The 24,800-nt window shown below is 41.1% G+C and overlaps 1 protein-coding gene across 1 annotated transcript in view; it reads right to left on the reverse strand.

Moving 5' to 3' along the window:
• LOC126260366 (solute carrier family 15 member 2-like) overlaps positions 1 to 24,800 on the reverse strand; it is a 276,933-nt gene that overhangs the window by 211,679 nt on the left and 40,454 nt on the right. The window contains exon 4 of the mRNA XM_049957694.1: positions 1,631 to 1,717. Within this exon, the coding sequence (XP_049813651.1) occupies positions 1,631 to 1,717 (87 nt within the window). The remainder of the gene's footprint in view (positions 1 to 1,630; positions 1,718 to 24,800) is intronic.

The following is a 24,800-nucleotide window of genomic DNA, read 5'->3' on the forward strand; positions in this document are numbered from 1 at the left end:
CCATATTTCAAAAATTTCTAAATACCTTCCTTCTTTCTTTTTAACTGTCTATGATTCACTGCCATATAGCAGTACACTGGCAAATCATTTTCTCAGCTCTACTGGAATTCTTCTAGCTGTTAATACTGCTTCACCTTCTTGCTTATTCCCATAATTTTAGTCTTTCCTATATTCATCTTCACTCTGTGACGTCAATAGGTCATATCGACCATAGACAACATTAATCTTTGGGACTCAGGTCGCTCGTCCTAGCCGCCATGTTAATTCAGCCTGTTCTTATACCTTGTACTGTGTGCACGTGTATGATAATTGTCGAAACATATGTATGTGCAGATATTAGTGGGGACAGTTTATTCCATACATCACTATTCGTATCCTGTTACCATAACTCCATATTCCTTGCTCCTTCTTGCAATATTGGCCAATATCTGCTGTAGCTTCTCTTCTGATTTCGCGAACACTGCTTGATCATCCACATATTTTATAGGCTTTATCCTTTCTCCTCCAATTACAATACTTCTTATGTCCTCTACGGCCTTACCCCTGGCTGTTATGCCTGTATGTTGAAAAGCTTTGGTGACAGTGAGCATCATTGCCTTATATCCCTTATAGTGTTCATCTCTTCCATCTCCTCAGTGACTGATCTGCATTTTCTGCTTGTGCTTTCTGCACATCTTCTTTATTAACCTACATTTTCAGTCATTACTGACGTCTTTCAAAATTCTTAGCATTATACTGCGGTTGACCCTATCAAATGTCTTCTATCTTTTTTCCTCCAATCATCCTCAGACATTCTACATAGCAACTCTTATTCCTTGCCTTTCCTGAACCCAAACTAGTCTTCCCCAACATTCCCTCAGTTTTCTTTTCAATTATCCTTTGAATGATTCTTGTCTTGTAAGATGACTGATAAAACTAACTGTCCTATAGTTTTTGAGTTTTTTTATATTGCACATTTTAGATAAAGGTTCTAGAATGTCTGTAAGTAGAGATTTGGGGCCAAATTCCTATGCCATAATTTTTCTTACTGCTTTAGTCAATCTGGTTATTGTATTTGGACCTAAAGACTTCCTGTACCTCAGATGGAATTTTGTCACAGCCCAATGCTGAACTGCTTTCTCCCATTCTCACTTCAATATCTTTAGACCTCAGTCTTCTCCATTCTGTTCCCCTTCCTTTCTTCAAAAGCAGTCTGTTAACTGCCCATATCCTGTATAACTCTTCCATATAATCCATTAATACTCTGTTCACCTCTTCTATACATACTCTCTTTTTTCCATGTCTATTTAATATTCATTGTTTGCTTATTTTTCTTACTTCTCTTTTTGTTAACAATTTCACTGTTCTGTACATTCCTTCCAGTTTTCCCTTCTTTTCAGATTCCCCTAATTCCTCACATTGTTGCCTCATCCAACCCTCTCCAGCTTAGTTAACCTTCTTAGTTCATTATTCAGGGTGATACTACAGTCTACCAAAAATAAAATGTAAGTTAATATTACAATAATGATCAGTTATGGTAAGTTACTTCAAATAATATACTACAGTGCAAATAAAACCATGACCAAGAATGGAATGTGGGAGTTAACATTATTTGTTTATTACAATGAAGATAAATATTTTGTTTACTTACACTGGAGGAAGATAAATTGGAGGAATGGCAGCAAGACACAGTAAGATGTTTCCAGCAGTGTATATGAGAGAAAAATACAAGATTGTTCTGTAAAAATCAATTAAGAACAACATTAAGTACAATGTTGATGCTATATAAATTATGCACAGCAATGCTCTTGCAATTGTAAAATGTATCTTATAACATTAGGTAACATCTTCAGACAACTGTAAATGATTACACCTAAGTAAGATATATAACTAATAATAATCCTTGAACATAACTGTAGGCAACACATTTTATTGTAAATATTGCAGACATATGTTTGTAAAGAAACTCTATTAGCACAGCAGAAAACAAGGATCCTTTTCTTCACACTGCTCGTATGAAAAATCTTTCTGTATGCTAAAGTACATATAATTGGTCTAACACACTGCTTTCCGGGAGGTCTCTGGCATGAATCTGCCCATTGGATTAGTGTTGAGGCCCGGTGTGCCAGCCAGGTTGTGAATGGTTTTTAAGGTGGTTTTCCATCTGCCTCGGTGAATGCGGGTTGGTTACCCTTACTCCGCCTCAGTTACACTACATTGGCGATTGCTGCACAAACACTTTCTCCACATACGCGTACACCATAATTACTCTACCACGCAAAAATTGGGGATACGCTCATCTGGTGTGAGACGTTCTCAGGGGGATCCACTGGGGGCCGAACTGCACAATAACCCTAGAATCGGTGTGCGGCAGCGGTGGGGTGAGTGGACTGCTGTAGCCTGTTGTGGGGTTGTGAACCACTGAGGGCTACAGCGGGGATGACGCCTCTCCGTCGTTTCTGGGTCCCCAGTTCCATACAATACAATACATATAACTACTACCAACTACTATCAATAACACAAAAGAAAAGATTTCTGTTCCGTACTCTATAATCAGGAGGAGCTGTCATGAATCCAGATACTTATCTGTATTTTTCTGCATCAGTAACATTTACTTATTCTACATATAATTCAATGTATTTATATCTAAAAAGAAAGATGATGGGACTTACCAAACAAAAGCGCTGGCAGGTCGATAGACACACAAAAAAACACAAATATACACACAAAATTCTAGCTTTCGCAACCAACGGTTGCTTCGTCAGGAAAGAGGGAAGGAGAGGGAAAGATGAAAGGATGTGGGTTTTAAGGGAGAGGGTAAGGAGTCATTCCAATCCCGGGAGCGGAAAGACTTACCTTAGGGGGAAAAAAGGACAGGTATACACTCGCACACACACACATATCCATCCACACATACAGACACAAGCAGACATATTTAAAGACAAAGAGTTTGGGCAGAGATGTCAGTCGAGGTGGAAGAGTAGAGGCAAAGAAGTTGTTGAGAGACAGGTGAGGTATGAGTGGCGGCAACTTGAAATTAGCGGAGATTGAGGCCTGGCGGATAACGAGAAGAGAGGATATACTGAAGGGCAAGTTCCCATCTCCGGAGTTCGGATAGGTTGGTGTTGGTGGGAAGTATCCAGATAACCCGGACGGTGTAACACTGTGCCAAGATGTGCTGGCTGTGCACCAAGGCATGTTTAGCCACAGGGTGATCCTCATTACCAACAAACACTGTCTGCCTGTGTCCATTCATGCGAATGGACAGTTTGTTGCTGGTCATTCCCACATAGAATGCATCACAGTGTAGGCAGGTCAGTTGGTAAATCACGTGGGTGCTTTCACACGTGGCTCTGCCTTTGATCGTGTACACCTTCCGGGTTACAGGACTGGAGTAGGTGGTGGTGGGAGGGTGCATGGGACAGGTTTTGCACCGGGGGCAGTTACAAGGATAGGAGCCAGAGGGTAGGGAAGGTGGTTTGGGGATTTCATAGGGATGAACTAACAGGTTACGAAGGTTAGGTGGACGGCGGAAAGACACTATTGGCGGAGTGGGGAGGATTTCATGAAGGATGGATCTCATTTCAGGGCAGGATTTGAGGAAGTCGTATCCCTGCTGGAGAGCCACATTCAGAGTCTGGTCCAGTCCCGGAAAGTATCCTGTCACAAGTGGGGCACTTTTGTGGTGGTTCTGTGGGGGATTCTGGGTTTGAGGGGATGAGGAAGTGGCTCTGGTTATTTGCTTCTGTACCAGGCCGGGAGGGTAGTTGCGGGATGCGAAAGCTGTTGTCAGGTTGTTGGTGTAATGTTTCAGGGATTCCGGACTGGAGCAGATTCGTTTGCCACGAAGACCTAGGCTGTAGGGAAGGGACCGTTTGATGTGGAATGGGTGGCAGCTGTCATAATGGAGGTACTGTTGCTTGTTAGTGGGTTTGATGTGGACGGACGTGTGAAGTTGGCCATTGGACAGGTGGAGGTCAACGTCAAGGAAAGTGGCATGGGATTTGGAGTAGGACCAGGTGAATCTGATGGAACCAAAGGAGTTGAGGTTGGAGAGGAAATTCTGGAGTTCTTCTTCACTGTGAGTCCAGATCATGAAGATGTCATCAATAAATCTGTACCAAACTTTGGGTTGGCAGACCTGGGTAACCAAGAAGGCTTCCTCTAAGCGACCCATGAATAGGTTGGCGTACGAGGGGGCCATCCTGGTACCCATGGCTGTTCCCTTTAATTGTTGGTATGTCTGGCCTTCAAAAGTGAAGAAGTTGTGGGTCAGGATGAAGCTGGCTAAGGTAATGAGGAAAGAGGTTTTAGGTAGGGTGGCAGGTGATCGGCGTGAAAGGAAATGCTCCATCGCAGCGAGGCCCTGGACGTGCGGAATATTTGTGTATAGGGAAGTGGCATCAATGGTTACAAGGATGGTTTCCGGGGGTAACAGATTGGGTAAGGATTCCAGGCGTTCAAGGAAGTGGTTGGTGTCTTTGATGAAGGATGGGAGACTGCATGTAATGGGTTGAAGGTGTTGATCTACGTAGGCAGAGATACGTTCTGTGGGGGCTTGGTAACCAGCTACAATGGGGCGGCCGGGATGATTGGGTTTGTGGATTTTAGGAAGAAGGTAGAAGGTTGGGGTGCGGGGTGCCGGTGGGGTCAGGAGGTTGATGGAGTCAGGTGAAAGGTTTTGCAGGGGGCCTAAGGTTCTGAGGATTCCTTGAAGCTCCGCCTGGACATCGGGAATGGGGTTACCTTGGCAAACTTTGTATGTGGTGTTGTCTGAAAGCTGATGCAGTCCCTCAGCCACATACTCCCGACGATCAAGTACCACGGTCGTGGAACCCTTGTCCGCCGGAAGAATGACGATGGATCGGTCAGCCTTCAGATCACGGATAGCCTGGGCTTCAGCAGTGGTGATGTTGGGTGTAGGATTAAGGTTTTTTAAGAAGGATTGAGATGCAAGGCTGGAAGTCAGAAATTCCTGGAAGGTTTGGAGAGGGTGATTTTGAGGAAGAGGAGGTGGGTCCCGCTGTGACGGAGGACGGAACTGTTCCAGGCAGGGTTCAATTTGGATGGTGTCTTGGGGAGTTGGATCATTAGGAGTGGGATTAGGATCATTTTTCTTCGTGGCAAAGTGATATTTCCAGCAGAGAGTACGGGTGTAGGACAGTAAATCTTTGACGAGGGCTGTTTGGTTGAATCTGGGAGTGGGGCTGAAGGTGAGGCCTTTGGATAGGACAGAGGTTTCGGATTGGGAGAGAGGTTTGGAGGAAAGGTTAACTACTGAATTAGGGTGTTGTGGTTCCAGATTGTGTTGAAAGGAATTTTGAGGTTTTGGAGGGAGTGGAGCTGGAAGTGGGAGATTGAGTAGATGGGAGAGACTGGGTTTGTGTGCAATGAGAGGTGGTTGAGGTTTGCTGGAAAGGTTGTGAAGGGTGAGTGAGTTGCCTTTCCGGAGGTGGGAAACCAGGAGATTGGATAGTTTTTTGAGGTGGAGGGTGGCATGCTGTTCTAATTTACGGTTGGCCTGTAGGAGGATGCTCTGAACAGCCGGTGTGGATGTGGGAGAGGAAAGATTAAGGACTTTTATTAAGGATAGGAGTTGACGGGTGTGTTCATTGGCTGAGTTGATGTGTAGGTGAAGGATTAGGTGGGTGAGGGCAATGGATTGTTCAGTTTGGAACTGGTATAGGGACTGATGGAAGGAAGGGTTGCAGCCAGAGATGGGAACTTTAAGTGTGAGGCCTTTGGGGGTAATGCCAAATGTCAGACAAGCCTGAGAAAATAGAATATGGGAGCGTAATCTGGCTAGGGCGAAGGCATGTCTGCGGAGGGAATGTAAATAAAACTTAATGGGGTCGTTGTGGGGGTGTTGTGCGGGTGACATGGTACTAGAAGGTCGAAAGTGTAACGTGAGGCTGAAATGAAAATGAATATAAAAATATGTGGGGAGAGATAAAGGTGAAGTAGAAAGCAAATGGAGATCTGGTGTGAAAAGAGGCGAAAAGGGGTTGGTTGGAGCTGGGTTATGTTGATCCTGTGGTGAAATAGTGTAGGTAGAAAACGATGTGCATAAAGGTTAGGTGGTTGTGTTGCCGCCAAAACACGTTAAAGGGTGGAGAAATTCGGGAAAATTTCGAAAAAACTACGTGAGGATGTATTAAAAGTAGTGGTATGGTGGTGGCAGATTATGGAAATGAGGCTAGCAATTGTCTGGTGCAGAAATAATAACGTTAAAACCTGTGGGAAGCGGCTAAAAATGGTCGGTGATGTGAAAAAACGGAAATTGAAATAAAGCAAAAGTTATTAAAACTAGCCGAAAAGGTTGTTTAATAGCTGAAAGGAACTGTTTGTGAACTGGAAACGGTGGATTTTATAGCAGTAGCGGAAGAAAAAAGTTTTTGGTTATGGTTTGGAAGTGGGTTACGTATTATTACGTATTGTTGAGTATCTATCGGCGGGATAAAATTGTTGGTTGGAGCTGGGTTATGTTGATCCCAGATTCAACCAAACAGCCCTCGTCAAAGATTTACTGTCCTACACCCGTACTCTCTGCTGGAAATATCACTTTGCCACGAAGAAAAATGATCCTAATCCCACTCCTAATGATCCAACTCCCCAAGACACCATCCAAATTGAACCCTGCCTGGAACAGTTCCGTCCTCCGTCACAGCGGGACCCACCTCCTCTTCCTCAAAATCACCCTCTCCAAACCTTCCAGGAATTTCTGACTTCCAGCCTTGCATCTCAATCCTTCTTAAAAAACCTTAATCCTACACCCAACATCACCACTGCTGAAGCCCAGGCTATCCGTGATCTGAAGGCTGACCGATCCATCGTCATTCTTCCGGCGGACAAGGGTTCCACGACCGTGGTACTTGATCGTCGGGAGTATGTGGCTGAGGGACTGCATCAGCTTTCAGACAACACCACATACAAAGTTTGCCAAGGTAACCCCATTCCCGATGTCCAGGCGGAGCTTCAAGGAATCCTCAGAACCTTAGGCCCCCTGCAAAACCTTTCACCTGACTCCATCAACCTCCTGACCCCACCGACACCCCGCACCCCAACCTTCTACCTTCTTCCTAAAATCCACAAACCCAATCATCCCGGCCGCCCCATTGTAGCTGGTTACCAAGCCCCCACAGAACGTATCTCTGCCTACGTAGATCAACACCTTCAACCCATTACATGCAGTCTCCCATCCTTCATCAAAGACACCAACCACTTCCTTGAACGCCTGGAATCCTTACCCAATCTGTTACCCCCGGAAACCATCCTTGTAACCATTGATGCCACTTCCCTATACACAAATATTCCGCACGTCCAGGGCCTCGCTGCGATGGAGCATTTCCTTTCACGCCGATCACCTGCCACCCTACCTAAAACCTCTTTCCTCATTACCTTAGCCAGCTTCATCCTGACCCACAACTTCTTCACTTTTGAAGGCCAGACATACCAACAATTAAAGGGAACAGCCATGGGTACCAGGATGGCCCCCTCGTACGCCAACCTATTCATGGGTCGCTTAGAGGAAGCCTTCTTGGTTACCCAGGTCTGCCAACCCAAAGTTTGGTACAGATTTATTGATGACATCTTCATGATCTGGACTCACAGTGAAGAAGAACTCCAGAATTTCCTCTCCAACCTCAACTCCTTTGGTTCCATCAGATTCACCCGGTCCTACTCCAAATCCCATGCCACTTTCCTTGACGTTGACCTCCACCTGTCCAATGGCCAACTTCACACGTCCGTCCACATCAAACCCACTAACAAGCAACAGTACCTCCATTATGACAGCTGCCACCCATTCCACATCAAACGGTCCCTTCCCTACAGCCTAGGTCTTCGTGGCAAACGAATCTGCTCCAGTCCGGAATCCCTGAAACATTACACCAACAACCTGACAACAGCTTTCGCATCCCGCAACTACCCTCCCGGCCTGGTACAGAAGCAAATAACCAGAGCCACTTCCTCATCCCCTCAAACCCAGAATCCCCCACAGAACCACCACAAAAGTGCCCCACTTGTGACAGGATACTTTCCGGGACTGGACCAGACTCTGAATGTGGCTCTCCAGCAGGGATACGACTTCCTCAAATCCTGCCCTGAAATGAGATCCATCCTTCATGAAATCCTCCCCACTCCGCCAAGAGTGTCTTTCCGCCGTCCACCTAACCTTCGTAACCTGTTAGTTCATCCCTATGAAATCCCCAAACCACCTTCCCTACCCTCTGGCTCCTATCCTTGTAACCGCCCCCGGTGCAAAACCTGTCCCATGCACCCTCCCACCACCACCTACTCCAGTCCTGTAACCCGGAAGGTGTACACGATCAAAGGCAGAGCCACGTGTGAAAGCACCCACGTGATTTACCAACTGACCTGCCTACACTGTGATGCATTCTATGTGGGAATGACCAGCAACAAACTGTCCATTCGCATGAATGGACACAGGCAGACAGTGTGTTTGTTGGTAATGAGGATCACCCTGTGGCTAAACATGCCTTGGTGCACAGCCAGCACATCTTGGCACAGTGTTACACCGTCCGGGTTATCTGGATACTTCCCACCAACACCAACCTATCCGAACTCCGGAGATGGGAACTTGCCCTTCAGTATATCCTCTCTTCTCGTTATCCGCCAGGCCTCAATCTCCGCTAATTTCAAGTTGCCGCCACTCATACCTCACCTGTCTCTCAACAACTTCTTTGCCTCTACTCTTCCACCTCGACTGACATCTCTGCCCAAACTCTTTGTCTTTAAATATGTCTGCTTGTGTCTGTATGTGTGGATGGATATGTGTGTGTGTGCGAGTGTATACCTGTCCTTTTTTCCCCCTAAGGTAAGTCTTTCCGCTCCCGGGATTGGAATGACTCCTTACTCTCTCCCTTAAAACCCACATCCTTTCATCTTTCCCTCTCCTTCCCTCTTTCCTGACGAAGCAACCGTTGGTTGCGAAAGCTAGAATTTTGTGTGTATATTTGTGTTTTTTTGTGTGTCTATCGACCTGCCAGCGCTTTTGTTTGGTAAGTCCCATCATCTTTCTTTTTAGATATATTTTTTCCACGTGGAATGTTTCCCTCTGTTATAATTCAATGTATTGTTATACATTTTACAAATGTGTTCTTGATAGGTGTAAAACAAAGCGTAGCGCTACAGATAGAGAGATTCTGAATGAAAAGTTTTTGGATTTCAAGAGAGCAATGTGTGATGCCTTCACTGAGTACCATAGCAGAATGTTGTCACATGATCTTTCATAGAACCCAAATAAATTCTGGCTATTAATGATACCAAAGTTAGTGTCCAGTCCCTACAAAATGAGGCAGGTATTGAAACTGAGGGTAGCAAAGCAAAAGCTGAAATGCTTAACTCAGTTTTCAAATGTCTCCTTACAAAGGAAAACCCGGAAAACTGCCCCAGTTTAATCCTCGTGCCACTGAAAAGATCAATGCAATACGCCGTGTTGTGACACAGCTGAAATCGTTGAAACTGAAAGAAGTTCCAGGCCCCAATGCAGTCCCTATCAGCTTCTATACTGAATCTGCACCTGAGTTAGCCCCTCTTCTAACTACTGTCTATCAAAGATCCCTCAGACAATAACTAAGACCAGTACTTGGAAAAAGGCACAGGTTACACCAATTCACAAGAAGGGTAGTAGAAGTGATTCCAAGAAAGTATGTTAATAGACTTCCAGAACTAGCTTTAAATGATTACTCTAGGAATATACTACGGCCCCCCATGTATTGCTCACATAGAGATAGTGAGAATAAGATTAATATAATTACTGTACCCACAGAGGCATTCAAACAATCACTCTTACCTCACTCCATATGTGAATGGAACAGAAAGAAACCCTAATAAATGGTATAATGGGACTTAACCTCTCCCATGCACTTCATGAGGGTTTGCAGAGTATAGAAGCAGATGCAGCTGTTGATAGTTACGTCTACCAGCAATCACTCTATGTACTTAGACACACACCTTTGTCAGGCCTCTGCTATAACTAGCCATGGCTGCCACAAGTTATCAACAGTGTAGCCTTTCTTCACCCACAAGCTGCCTGTCCAGGTTCTTCCAGCAACCTTCCACCCATTTATCACTAGCAGTGAGGACATAATGGTTACCAAACTTGCATCATAACAACTACATTGTTTTATAGTTCGTGAGCATCATTCATTGGCAAGGAAGACATAGGTTTACACATAACTCTTCTTGAACAATATGTAACACCACATGTTTCTTGAAGGACAGTGCATGGCTACGAGTAACACTCATATATATAGGTGTTGGACAATGTTGACGTTATTTGCTGTGCAATGTGATAACCAATTCATGCCAAACTTCTCTGTATTGTAAGCAAAATGATTACACTTGAATCTTGTTGGGATCTGGCCATAGATGATAGACCTCATCATAAAGGCCAAGCATATCCTAGATGAAGTCAACTTGTCTTCCATCTCTTCAAACGCCTTCCCTTGATCAGCCATTGTAATGATCAGCACAGATGAAATACCTGGAGTGTTCTGCAATGGGCTGATCATTAGTATAATTATTAAAGAGCACAGGAGCAAGTACCGCACAGGAGTGAGTGTTTTACCTTTGGGTAGGCCTTCCTTTTGTATGCAGCATTTGCTCTTCTTGTCCTGGAGAAATATTTGGAATCTTCAATTCTGCAAGAAGGTACCTAAAAGGCACTTAAGATTGTAGTCACTGATGAGATAGTAAATCTTTCTTAGGAACTTTCTTTGGTTGCTTGTGGCATAGACAGCTGTTAAGTTGGCATAGGCAACTCCACTTTATCTTACCCTGCACTACCCACATGACAGTTTTATCCACACCACTGTAGTGAACCGATTGTAGATTGGTATAATCTTACAGTACTACAGTCCCTATGAAAAATATACTAATACTATGAAGATCTGTGGTCAACAGCTCTGATGGAACAATTTAACTGTATTCTTTTACAAGTTACTTAACTGTTACTAATATAATTTTATGTTATTACTATAAAATTTCAGTGTCCACTTGAAATCAAGTGCATGCTAGCTGTGAAATTCTTAAGTTGCTTAATGGATTCCATCTTTAAAAATTTGCAGTTGTGTATTAATGAGACTTGGATAACTGAAAATAAAGTGAAAGAAATCTCAGAATTATGAAGCTTTAAGTGAATTAGTATTGTAATGAAATAATTTTACATCCACTCAAATTAATTTAAATCTGAGCTTTACTCGTATATATTCTTGCAACAATCTTTCAATGTCGTGATTGTGATTTCAAGTTACACAATCTTTTGACCTTTCAGACAGACTCAAAATTGTTTAAACAAGTTGACAAGGAATTTTAGGATTCAGTTGGTTACTTTAGGAGGCTTAATATATTCAATAATTAAATGTAACACTTGTGACTGTAATATCCTTTACACTTCTGATTACTTGGATTAAAAAAAACCTTGTCTTGATTATAGGATTCATAGTGAAGCAGGGAATTAATCTGTTACTACCATGCTGTTTGCAGTTGCCATTTTCCTTGTAATCATGTTGGCTCCAAATTCTGTCTTAGATATATGTTAGAGATGACTTTTGGACACAAATACTGCTGCAACACCAACTTTCACTTGCATAAGCACCATTTCTGCGGTCACAGAATTTTTACATCACCAGACATAGTGCAACTATGAACATACAACATGATACCCAGCATGCAGGGCTGGATATTAGTTTCATAACATTCTTTCCCTCACACCATTAGTACCAAGGTCACCCAAGTCAGACATATGACTGCTTGTGTCTGTATATGTGCGGATGGATATGTGTGTGTGTGCGAGTGTGTACCTGTCCCTTTTTCCCCCCAAGGTAAGTCTTTTCGCTCCCGGGATTGGAATGACTCCTTACCCTCTCCCTTAAAACCCACATCCTTTCATCTTTCCCTCTCCTTCCCTCTTTCCTGATGAAGCAACTGCGGGTTGCGAAAGCTTGAAATTTGTGTGTTTGTGTTTGTTATTGTCTCTATCAATGTACCAACACTTTCGTTTGGTAAGTTACAGAATCTTTGTTTTTAGAACAATAAAGTAGACTATATAGGAAATCCGTAGTCCACTCCAGTTACAGGCAGCCAGGTTACAACAGTGTATCATTAGGGTGATGTGTAGAGTCTCCATTCTGCGAACAATGTGCCTGTGGAGTTGTGCTTACCCTAGGTTGCTTGGCCCCACCAACTCTTTGACTTGATAAGGCTGATCTCTTCCTTTGCAGAATTGATATAACACAGACAAGATAAAAGATATCTCTCCCCCACCCCCCTCTTCCCAACGGAGTCAGTGAGTACAGTCAAAATGTGTGGGACAGTGATGGAGATGACGGGCCAGACGACGGGAGTGAAGGTGGATATCTTGTTGCAAGGTTTTGCTGGTGAAGACTCCATCTCCAAGTTCAGTTGTGGCTAGGAGGTTTGAAGCACTTTGTTCATCTCCACCTCCAAAGCTAGTGGGGTATCAAAGTATTGAATGCCTGGGCAATGTAAACAGTGAGAGATGCAGAAGCAGCATGATGCAGAATCAGAGTCACATAGGAATGATGACCCAGCACTTGCCTTCAGCTGTTGAACAGGAAAGGTGCCTCTGGTGGCCTGCAGTTGGTAATGGATGGATAATGCAGTGAGTGCAGTCTGGTGGCAGCATTAGTGGGCAGGTATTTGAGTCAACCCTTGGTGATCAAGCGGAGGACCTGTTTGAGGATTGGATACTCTGCTGTGGTTTGAGTGGGCCATTGTATAGTGATGGAAAATCCATTCAGAAGGCTGTAGCCCCCCCCCTCCCCCCCGCAGTAGAAATCCACATTGGATCCTATTCATAAAAATATGGCTCAGAACCCCTGGGAAGCCGAGAGAGCACATCTGCACTGGCATGTTGAAAGGTGGATCCAGTATGGGTACTTTCTTAGGAATAAGGCTCATCTTTGTAATCACTGAGATGTTTTCTCCATCGTATGGCTGTGAGGGCTGAAAAGGACTACTGCTTAAAATAAAATTCTTGTATTTCTGAAAATCTTATATGAGGGTGAAATGACAGCTGTAATCATAAAGACAGTCTGACAGTAAGTACTGCTACTGCAGGATAAACTGACAAGGAGAGGGCACAAGATGGGTTCACCAATTTAGATCAAACTGTGTGAGTAGAAGCTGATAGATGCCCTTTCAAGTTTCTAGATTATCTCACCTGAGTTGGTGGTAGGAAAAGGCAAAATACTCACTAAAGATTTTTAAGTTGAGTGTGAAGGATTTTTTCAATAATTCTCAAGCCAATGTCGTTGCACAGTTGTCAAGCACACTGTCCAACAACTCAATGGCTAGGGTTCAGTTTTCGCTGCCACTGTTTTTCATTTCAATTTTTCATTTTATATTTTCCCTTCCATTTTAATCTATTAATTACAAATTTTAAATATATTTAAACAGTTAAGTTTATATTCTTAAAACTTTTTATATACTTAAGATTTTTAATCAGTTTAGTTAAGATTAATTTAATTAATATTTTTAAATGGGAATTGTTTTAAATGATACATCTCTCAATTACATTTACTGTAGAGCATGATTTGTGATTTCAGCTGTCCTTCAGTAGCAATGCTCTGTTGTTATAATATAGCTGCCCCTCCAGCAGCAGTGTTCTGTTGTTATAATATACCCACCCTATCCTCTCTCCTGGTTCTCTTCCATATATTCTGAGCACACGGATCCCCTACAGTCAGCCCTTACTATACAGTTTTCACGTCAGTTTATAACAGTTTCTGTAATTGTGAACAGAGTCTACCACATGCTTGTGACAATTTTCCACAAAATCTTATTATTTTATTGTAAAATGGAAACCAAAAACGAATTTGTACCAATGAACCAGTGAACTGATTGATGAAAAAATCAAAACTACATTTTTGTTTACGATTTTTTTTTTAATTTAGTGAAGTTTGGTGGCAGGAGGAACAAGACTTTTGGTCAGGTGATTACAGGGTTATAAATACAAAATCAAATAGGGGTAATGCAGGAGTAGGTTTAATAATGAATAAAAAAATAGGAGTGCAGGTTAGCTACTACAAACAGCATAGTGAACGCATTATTGTGGCCAAGATAGACACAAAGCCCATGCCTACTACAGTAGTACAAGTTTATATGCCAACTAGCTCTGCAGATGATGAAGAAATTGATGAAATGTATGACGAGATAAAAGAAATTATTCAGGTAGTGAAGGGAGATGAAAATTTAATAGTCATGGGTGACTGGAATTCGTCAGTAGGAAAAGGGAGAGAAGGAAACATAGTAGGTGAATATGGATTGGGGGCAAGGAATGAAAGAGGAAGCCGCCTTGTTGAATTTTGCACAGAGCATAACTTAATCATAGCTAACACTTGGTTCAAGAATAATAAAAGAAGGTTGTATACCTGGAAGAATCCTGGAGATACTAAAAGGTATCAGATAGATTATATAATGGTAAGACAGAGATTTAGGAACCAGGTTTTAAATTGTAAGACATTTCCTGGGGCAGATGTGGATTCTGACCACAATCTATTGGTTATGAACTGCAGATTGAAACTGAAGAAACTGCAAAAAGGTGGGAATTTAAGGAGATGGGACCTGGATAAACTGAAAGAACCAGAGGTTGTAGAGAGTTTCAGGGAGAGCATAAGGGAACAATTGACAGGAATGGGGGAAAGAAATACAGTAGAAGAAGAATGGGTAGCTCTGAGGGATGAAGTAGTGAAGGCAGCAGACGATCAAGTAGGTAAAAAGACGAGGGCTAATAGAAATCCTTGGGTAACAGAAGAAATATAGAATTTAATTGATGAAAGGAGAAAATATAAAAATGCAGTAAATGAAGCAGGCAAAAAGGAATACAAACGTCTCAAAAATGACATCGACAGGAAGTGCAAAATGGCTAAGCAGGGATGGCTAGAGGACAAATGTAAGGATGTAGAGGCTTGTCTCACTAGGGGTAAGATAGATACTGCCTACAGGAAAATTAAAGAGACCTTTGCAGAGAAGAGAACCACTTGTATGAATATCAAGAGCTCAGATGGCAACCCAGTTCTAAGCAAAGAAGGGAAGGCAGAAAGGTGGAAGGAGTATATAGAGGGTTTATACAAGGGCGATGTACTTGAGAACAATATTATGGAAATGGAAGAGGATGTAGATGAAGACGAAATGGGAGATAAGATACTGCGTGAAGAGTTTGACAGAGCACTGAAAGACCTGAGTCGAAACAAGGCCCTGGGAGTAGACAACATTCCATTAGAACTACTGATGGCCTCGGGAGAGCCAGTCATGACAAAACTCTACCATCTGGTGAGCACGATGTATGAGACAGGCGAAATACCCTCAGACTTCAAGAAGAATATAATAATTCCAATCCCAAAGAAAGCAGGTGTTGACAGATGTGAAAATTACCAAACTGTCGGTTTAATAAGTCACAGCTGCAAAATACTAACTCGAATTCTTTACAGACGAATGGAAAAACTGGTAGAAGCCGACCTTGGGGAAGATCAGTTTGGATTCCGTAGAAATGTTGGAACACGTGAGGCAATACTGACCTTACGACTTATCTTAGATGAAAGATTAAGAAAAGGCAAACCTACGTTTCTAGCATTTGTAGACTTAGAGAAAGCTTTTGACAATGTTAACTGGAATACTCTCTTTCAAATTCTGAAGGTGGCAGGGGTAAAATACAGGGAGCGAAAGGCTATTTACAATTTGTACGGAAACCAGATGGCAGTTATAAGAGTCGAGGGACATGAAAGGGAAGCAGTGGTCGGGAAAGGAGTGAGACAGGATTGTAGCCTCTCCCGATGTTATTCAATCTGTATATTGAGCAAGCAGTAAAGGAAACAAAAGAAAAATTCGGAGTAGGTATTAAAATTCATGGAGATGAAGTAAAAACTTTGAGGTTCGCCGATGACATTGTAATTCTGTCAGAGACAGCAAAGGACTTGGAAGAGCAGTTGAACGGAATGGACAGTGTCTTGAAATGAGGATATAAGATGAACATCAACAAAAGCAAAACGAGGATAATGGAATGTAGTCAAATTAAGTCGGGTGATGCTGAGGGAATTAGATTAGGAAATGAGACACTTACAGTAGTAAAGCAGTTTTGCTATTTGGGGAGTAAAATAACTGATGATGGTCGAAGTAGAGAGGATATAAAATGTAGACTGGCAATGGCAAGGAAAGCGTTTCTCAAGAAGAGAAATTTGTTAACATCGAGTATAGATTTAAGTGTCAGGAAGTCGTTTCTGAAAGTATTTGTATGGAGTGTAGCCATGTATGGAAGTGAAACATGGACGATAACTAGTTTGGACAAGAAGAGAATAGAAGCTTTCGAAATGTGGTGCTACAGAAGAATGCTGAAGATAAGGTGGGTAGATCACGTAACTAATGAGGAGGTATTGAATAGGATTGGGGAGAAGAGAAGTTTGTGGCACAACTTGACTAGAAGAAGGGATCGGTTGGTAGGACATGTTTTGAGGCATCAAGGGATCACAAATTTAGCATTGGAGGGCACCGTGGAGGGTAAAAATCGTAGAGGGAGACCAAGAGATGAATACACTAAGCAGATTCAGAAGGATGTAGGTTGCAGTAGGTACTGGGAGATGAAGAAGCTTGCACAGGATAGAGTAGCATGGAGAGCTGCATCAAACCAGTCTCAGGACTGAAGACCACAACAGCAACAACACTTCTCCCCACTATGCTTTCTCAATCTATAACCAAGAAGGCATGATTACCAACAATCCTCCTGTGTCTGTGGCTCCTGTAGCAACAGATATCGGTTATGGGTCAAGCAATTGAAGAGCAGGTTACTGAAACTATGGATGATAAGATGAAGATTTGATACTATACACCAAACCTGACAAAAGCAGCCTTTATGGAGAGGAACATGGTTTTCTCTCTCTCTCTCTCTTTCTCTCTCTCTCTCTCTCTCTCTCTCTCTCTCTCTCACACACACACACACACACACACACAGCTTCATGCCTGTGATGTATATTTCTACCATCAATTCATAAAACTATTTAAAAGACTACAAAGTGTTCCTGGACTGCTACAATAGTGAGAATTATCATTGAGACAAAAGGCAATTAAAATTCATTTTATCATGCAGTATTGTTTCACTGCTTCAGCTTTCATCCCAATGATTTGGTATTTCTTTTAAAACCTTGACTGACATATGCTTTCTGCTGTAGTATATTTTGAAAAAAATGTTCTTGGTCCAAAAATACTTTCATAAAATGTAAATGGTGTGAACAATACTTATGTTTTAAATGATTCTTTGATTATTATCACCCTAAAAATGTAATGTACCTTCTAATAACAAATAAAATGTAGAATTTAGTTAAAATTTTTGTAAATTTTTCTTTCATTCAGAACTTCTGCCTGTTATGTAAAGTAACTGTTTAAATATATTTATTGATTACAGTAATCTTAACTAAATTGAATATATTAATTTTATCTGCAGTAATTGAACTGTTGTATACAATTAAATTTTATAATTACTTGTCTTATGTTGCTAGGAATAAAATAAATTTAAATAAGTAATAAAAAGAAAAAAAAAACAGTAGCAGGGAAAATCAGACCCAAACTGGTGAAACATTAGACAGTGCACTTGACATCTGTGCCATGCTGACTTGCAAATTACTGGGGAAAAAAATCTGACACGTACAGGTCAAAAATCTCTTCAGAGTGTTTCACTTTTTCCTTGCACCACTCAGATGAGACATTCTAGGATCTTGAAAGGGGCATAATCTATCTGGTTCCACTTGTGCAGAGTGAGCCAAATTGGCAGGCCCATCCCACACCCTCCCCTTGTAAGAAACAGGCCGCATCAAATACATTACAATACTGAATTTGCTGTCACAAAACTCTTCAGTCACTTACCAAATCGCATCAAAAGTCTGACAGATAGCCAACGAGCATTTAAAAACAAACTAAAAGAAGTTCTGAATTACAATTTCTTCTACTCACAAGATTAATTTTTAGACACAAATTAGTGGTGCTACAATCATAAAAAAGTTAATTATATAATGTAAAGGAACATTTTGTAAAACTGACACAATCCACATGATTTCAAAGTGTGATCTATGGAACAAGTATTAACATAATCCAATCTAATTTCTCAGTTTTGCACTTGGTCCCTCCTGTTCTTAGCTTACATAAAAGGCAAGCCATGTGTGCTGAGAGATTTTATAAAATTATATATATCATCTGATGGTATGAAGATGCTAATTAATGATCTAAATCCCATTCCAGAAAAGGTGAGATTATATGTATAGTAATTAAAAACTAATTCACTGTACATATTACATCCTGACCATACCAGATCTGTATTAATCAGTTCTAAATAATTAACAATGGCTGAAAAACATGCAGATATTAATGGTGAATCAAAAGACATATATCTCAGTGAATTAACTAAAATGCAACCATCACACTCATAATCTCGTAAAAAAGTTAGTTTGATTTGTTTTGTACTGGATACAGGAAGAGCTTCCAGTTTATTATGTTCACATAAAAGTATTATTGTATCTTGAGTACTCACACTTATTGTTCGCTAGGACACAATCTTATGGAGTAGTGTAACGTAACTCTTCAAACCATTTATCTTAAAAAAAAAGTACACAATAGAAAGTAGTATAAAGGAACACAGGGTTTCTCAGAAAATATCATTGATTTCATATCAGCCAAGTGGCAGACACATCTTGTCGCACTCTTTCAAAAAGTTTCCCATTTGTCATATTCAGCTGAAGTGTTGGGTTCCTGTAGTGTGTGATCTTTAATAGCCACTGGACCACGGATCGAAGCCCTTCTTAGACATAGTCATCATTGACTAGTTATTTTCCTGTGTATCATAACAGTAGTCTAAAAATTTAATAATTGTTCACTGACTATTCAAACCTCTTCAAAATTCTTCATTAGCAATGCCAGCAAATGATTTTGCACTCCAGCGTAATCTTGATTGTTGCTCTTCATTACTACTGACAACTAATATCAACTACTGTTAATATGCAAACTCAAAATTCATTGTTCTATTTAAAATTTAAAATTTCTGGTTGCTCTTCTTGCTCTTTGCAAATTTTTTTTAATGCCAACCATATTTGTTCTGGGTTGTTGTCAACGGTCACCAAATGCGATGTTCCACTTGTTCTTTACAGTGATATAGGGTGGCAAAGTGCAGTCTGATCAGGATCCAAGACTATCTGTTATTTAATCTTGCCAACCTTGTCATTTCAGGATACTCACCAACCTCTTCTGATCGGACTTCTTGCCTCAAAGTATTGCAGTTACTGCTGGAAGTTAAAAGCACATCCAACACTCAAAATAAATGCGAGGGTTATGATTAACAACATCTTGAATGTTGTATTCTTGTTTATAATACCTGTGAAGTAAAAAGCTGTTACATTATTCAGAACATAAAAAAACATTGATAAGGACTGAGTCGAATAAAGTTCTCTCCTCCCTAAGAAATGTCAACTGAATGTATTTATATAACAAGATTTCTCTTGTTCCTGTGACATTGTAGACACTGTCACAGCTCATCTTCCTCTATGGTGCACACCATCACCTCCAAGGCAAGAACCACTGATGGAATAAATTGCCCAGCCAGCAGGTACTGTAAATGTGGTATGATTGTTGTTATCCTGGCTTTCAGATAGGTTGCATCCAACCATTTCATGTTTCATGATACATGTGCATAAGTAAAACATACACCCAAACAGTAGATTATCTAATTCATGTTATAAAGAAACTTTTTATACTGGTAATCATGATTCATTGGTTAGAAAAATGCTTGTTCAGCAAGTCTGCTGCAGCAGAACACATCATCAATGAAGGATGAAAGTTTGGTTTTTAACTGACAAAAGTGCAGTCCCATGCCAACAGGTAACAGGTTTCTGTCTTCAAAGAGGCAATGGAAAACCAAGTAAACAGCAATCTTGTTGACTGGAGCAGTGGTTTTCAATTAAGCTCTGTCTGGGATTTGGCAACAGTGAAAATGCAGCTAGAATGCTCCCACCTAACAGCAGAGGAAGCACTGGGCAGAACGAATAGGCAATACAAGTACTAACAGTGATATTCTTTGTCTTTGGAAGCTCCAATGTTAGCTGGTGATGGAGCTCCTTAGGAAAATAGTGGGCAGATTGAGCCAGAAGACCAGTGTCCACTCTATCTGCCAGCATCACATCCAAAATATGGAGGAGGCTCTGCTGGCAGGAACTGAGTGTACTGTGTACACCCAGCTGCAAACAATGGCTATGTCAGCACAAATATTGTCTGCTACCTAGCCTCAGAGATCGTCCTTCGTTCCTGCAGATGTCTGGCTGCTTTAGTGAAGACAGTTAGCCTCATTCAGAGAGTGGAAACAGAGCTACCATTGTGTGGCATTGTTCCCAGAGCTGATTATGGTCCACTGGTTTGGAGCTGGGTGGAAGCTGTAAACCAGAGCCTCAAACAATTCTCTGGTCATTGTGGATGCAGATTCTCAATCTTCATTATCAGGTGGAGAATTTTAGGACTCCCTTAACAGGCCAGGCTTGCAGTCAGGAAGTGGCTACTAGGGTAGTGGAGTATGTGTGGCATACACATGTGGTTTTTTTAGGATAGAGAAATGCCTCCACAGGCTCGATAAGGTTATATTATGATTTCACGTGGGAAGAATACTATCACCATTAATTGAAGAGAGTAGTGTTCATCATAGCAGAACAGAAAAAGAAAATGCTAATATAACATTAGTTGACTGCAGGGGAAGGTCTCAGAATTAGTTTCACTTATTAATTGAATAGCAAGGAAATATTAAATTCTGACTCCAATATATTTTGCAAAGATAGATTACACGTCAGAGGTGGAGACATGTTTATAGCTGTAAAAAATACAATAATATCTAGTGATGTTAGTACAGATTCCTAATGCAAAATACAGGGTGTTCATAATTAAAGTTCCAGTTTCAAAACACTGCACAAAGAGAACCACTGCTCAGAATTACATAAAATTTGAAGAGCATATTACTGTTGCAGGGGCAAATGTCATGGAACAAAACAAAAAAATACAAAAAATGAGCAACAGATGGCACTGTAAGTGATGGAATATGTATGCCAACAGATGTGTGGCACACAGCTGTTCCTCAGTTTGCATGCATAGTGCCCAGCATGACTGTCTCCACAAAGGATCGCACACTTCCGGTAGAGCTCTTTTGAAAGGATGGTGACTATGCACCAGTAACCCTGGAGAAATTCCTGACACTCAACAGTATGAAAAAAGGCATTGGTCTGATGTCTGCAAAGAATCTGGAGAAAATAATTACAAAATTTGAAAAGAAAGGGTCTTTTGAAGTGCAGTGTGGAAGAGGGAGGAAAGAAGGTGATCAGAAGTCTGTCAAAAATGTGGACACAGCATTGCAGCTGAGTACAAGGGGTGTGTGCAAACACACAGTGCATGGGAATTGCCTGACTGCTGGACATGCCTGCAAGCATGGTGCATAAAATCCAATAAAACATCCTGCACTGCTATCCACATAAAAACACCCATGTTCAGGAGTTGCCTTCTGCTGACCTGCCAGCAAGACAAAAATTTGCTCTGGGATTTATTTCTCACATGGAAATGGACAATGAATGGCCACAGAACATTTTGTGGACAGACAAATCCCATTTCCATGTCCAAGGACATGTCAATACATGGAACTGCAAGATATGGGGGATGGAAAATCTGCACACACATCATCCGGTACCACTTCATTCTGCAAAGGTGGCTGTGGTGCGGGTTGATGAAATCATTTATTGCAGTGCCGTATTTTTTCAAGGAGATAGGTCCTGCAGGTCCTGTTACCAAACTGTTACTGGCCAATGACTGGAAAGTCTTTTGTACACCAATGTCATTCCAATCCTTCAGCAGCACAGATGCATGATCACACTCCCCAGCACATTTCACAGCCAGTGAAGTGAAAGCTGCAGAGGCATTTTGGAAATGCCAGAATTATGAGTCATCATTTCCCTACAGCCTGGACATCCAGATCACCTGATCTAAATCCATGTGATTTCTGGCTGTTGGGTTATCTGAAAGATGTTGTATCCAGTGCTCCAATTATGAATGTACCTGAATTGAAGGCACCCATTGCACAACACTTTTTGAATGTGACCCATGAGATACTACAATCTGTTGTAGAAGACGCTTCTTCATTTCAGCTTGTGGGGGGAAAAAAGAAAAAGAAAAAAAAAACGTGGACAGCGTCTTGAACACGTATTGCACCAGTCTCACGACAATTAGAATCCAATGGCATTTTGTTTTTTATGCTGCTTTTAGCCCCATGGTAATTAAAAACTGTTATCATTTTTCTTTTTATGTGGTTTTTGGCCAAGAACAATAAGAAGCCATGTCATTTAGATCCTTATGTGGTTTTTGGACCGGGGCAATTAAAAACCAATTATTCCCATCTGTTAGTACAACCTTGCCGTGGTTGATGAGCTTAACTAACTAACAGTGCCACATCTGCTGATTGCTGAACTTGTGCAGTTATGCACATTGAATAGTACAGATGGTGAAATGTGTAACTCAAACCATAGCCGACATATTGCAATTCACTGAGCCCGTTTACGTTAAAACTCTTACAGCACCACCTAATGTTAAAATTTCCGTTAAATTTTTTGCTCCGTGATGTTTCCCCCTGTGTCAATAATATGCTGTTCAAATTTTACATCATTCTGAGCAGTGGTTTTCTTTCTACAGAGTTTTGAAACAAACTTTAATTACTGACCCACTGCAGTTTGGGTAAACATGAGTGTTAAAGGTGCATCAAACATGGTCATCAGATACTTTTATAGACCACTCCTGTTTCTTGAGTAGTAGTAGCAGAACATTTGAGAGGAAATTTGTAGAATATTGTGCAAGTTTCCTAGGCATGTTGTAGTATTAAGTGGATATTTCAGCTAACCAGCTATAGCGTGGGAGACTACAGTTATTACGGTGGGAAGTAAGGCCACAGAATCATGTGAAACTGTTCAAAATGCCTTATCCAAAAATTACCTAGAACAGCTAACCAAAGAACCAATTCATAGAAACAACATATTAGAGATCACCAACAGAACCACACTTTCTGACTCTGTTAGCACACAAATGGGTATCAGTGATGATAAGGACTTAGCAGCACCACTGATCATGGCTATAAATGAGAATATACAAAAAGGTAGGAATATATTTCTGCTTAGCAACAGTGATGAAAGAGAGATTTCAAATTACCTGAGTGGTCATGAAAATTTCAGATCCAGCACTGACAACATTGGGCATCAATGGTCAAAGTTCAAGAGTATTGAAAAATACATCTTAGATAGGTATGTGCCAATCAAAGATGTGCATTATGGGAAAGACCAGTTGTGGTTTGACAGCTGTGTTAGAAATCTGCTACAAAAAGCAAGGAGAGCTTTATTGCTAAAGTAAACATAGCCGAAAACTCACAGACAGACAAACTGAACAAAGCTGAAATTAACATAAGGAGAACCGTGAGTGAAGCATTAAATGACATTGATACTAACATTCTTTCTACTGACTTGACAGAAAATCCTAAGAAGTTTTGGTCTTATGTTAAATTAGGAAATGGATCAAGCCGCCTGTGCACACACTCTTTGGCTATAATGGTATTGAAACACAGGATGATCGACACAAGGCCAAAATACTAAAAGCCATTTTCCAAAACTGTTTTGCTGAGATAGCTCATAGTCTGTTTCCACCTTGATATTGTTTCGCAAATGTTAGAGAGATACAGAAATAAGTGATCAAGGGATAGAAAAGTAACTAAAATCACTCATCAGAGGAAAGATCATGGGCCCTTATCTACATCTACATTTATATTCTGTAAACCACCCTGAGGTGCATGGCAGAGGGTATGTCCCATTGTACCAGTTATTAGGGTTTTTTCCTGTTCCATTCATGTATGGAGTGTGGGAAGAGTGACAGTTAGAATACCTCTGTGCATGCAGTAATTATTCTAATCTTATCTTCAAGGGCCCTATGTGAGCAATATGTAGGGGGGTGTAGTATATTCCTAGAGTAACCATTTACACCCAGTTCTCGAAAATTTGTTAATAGACTTTCTCGGCATAGTTTGAGCCTACTTTCAAGAGTCTCCCATTTCATTTCCTTCAGTAACTCTGCGACACTCTCCCACAGATTCAACAAACATGTGACAACTCATGCTACCCTTCTCTGTATGCATTCAACACCCCTGTTACTCCTATTTGGCACATGTACCACACACGTCAGCAATATTGTAGAACCAGTCACATGAGTGATTTGTAAGCAATCTCCTTTCCAGATTGATTGCACTTACCCAATATTCTACCAAGAAACTAAAGACTATCACCTGCTTTACCCACAACTGAACCAATGTTATCATTCCATTTCATATTCATACTCAGGTATTTGTATGAGTTGGCAGATTCCAACAGTGACTCATTGATTGTATAGTCATAGGATATTATGTTTTTCATTTGATAAAATGCAAAATTTTACAATTCTGAACATTTAAAGCAAGTTGCCAATAAATCTTATCAAGATCTGACTGAATATTTATGCAGCTGCTTTCAGATAGAACTTCATTACATATAACTGCATCATCTGCAAAAAGCCTGATTTTACTATTAATATTGTCTGCAAGACCCTTATATACAACATGAACAGCAAGGGTTCCAACACACTTCCTTGGGGCACACCTGTAGTTACTTCCACATTTGACAATGACTCTCCATCCAAGATAACATCCTGTGTCCTCCCTAACAAAACATCCTGAATCCAGTCACAAATTTTTCTTGATACACCAT

This window comes from Schistocerca nitens, chromosome 5 (genome assembly GCF_023898315.1).
Source record: "Schistocerca nitens isolate TAMUIC-IGC-003100 chromosome 5, iqSchNite1.1, whole genome shotgun sequence".
Classification (NCBI taxonomy): Eukaryota; Metazoa; Arthropoda; class Insecta; order Orthoptera; family Acrididae; genus Schistocerca; species Schistocerca nitens.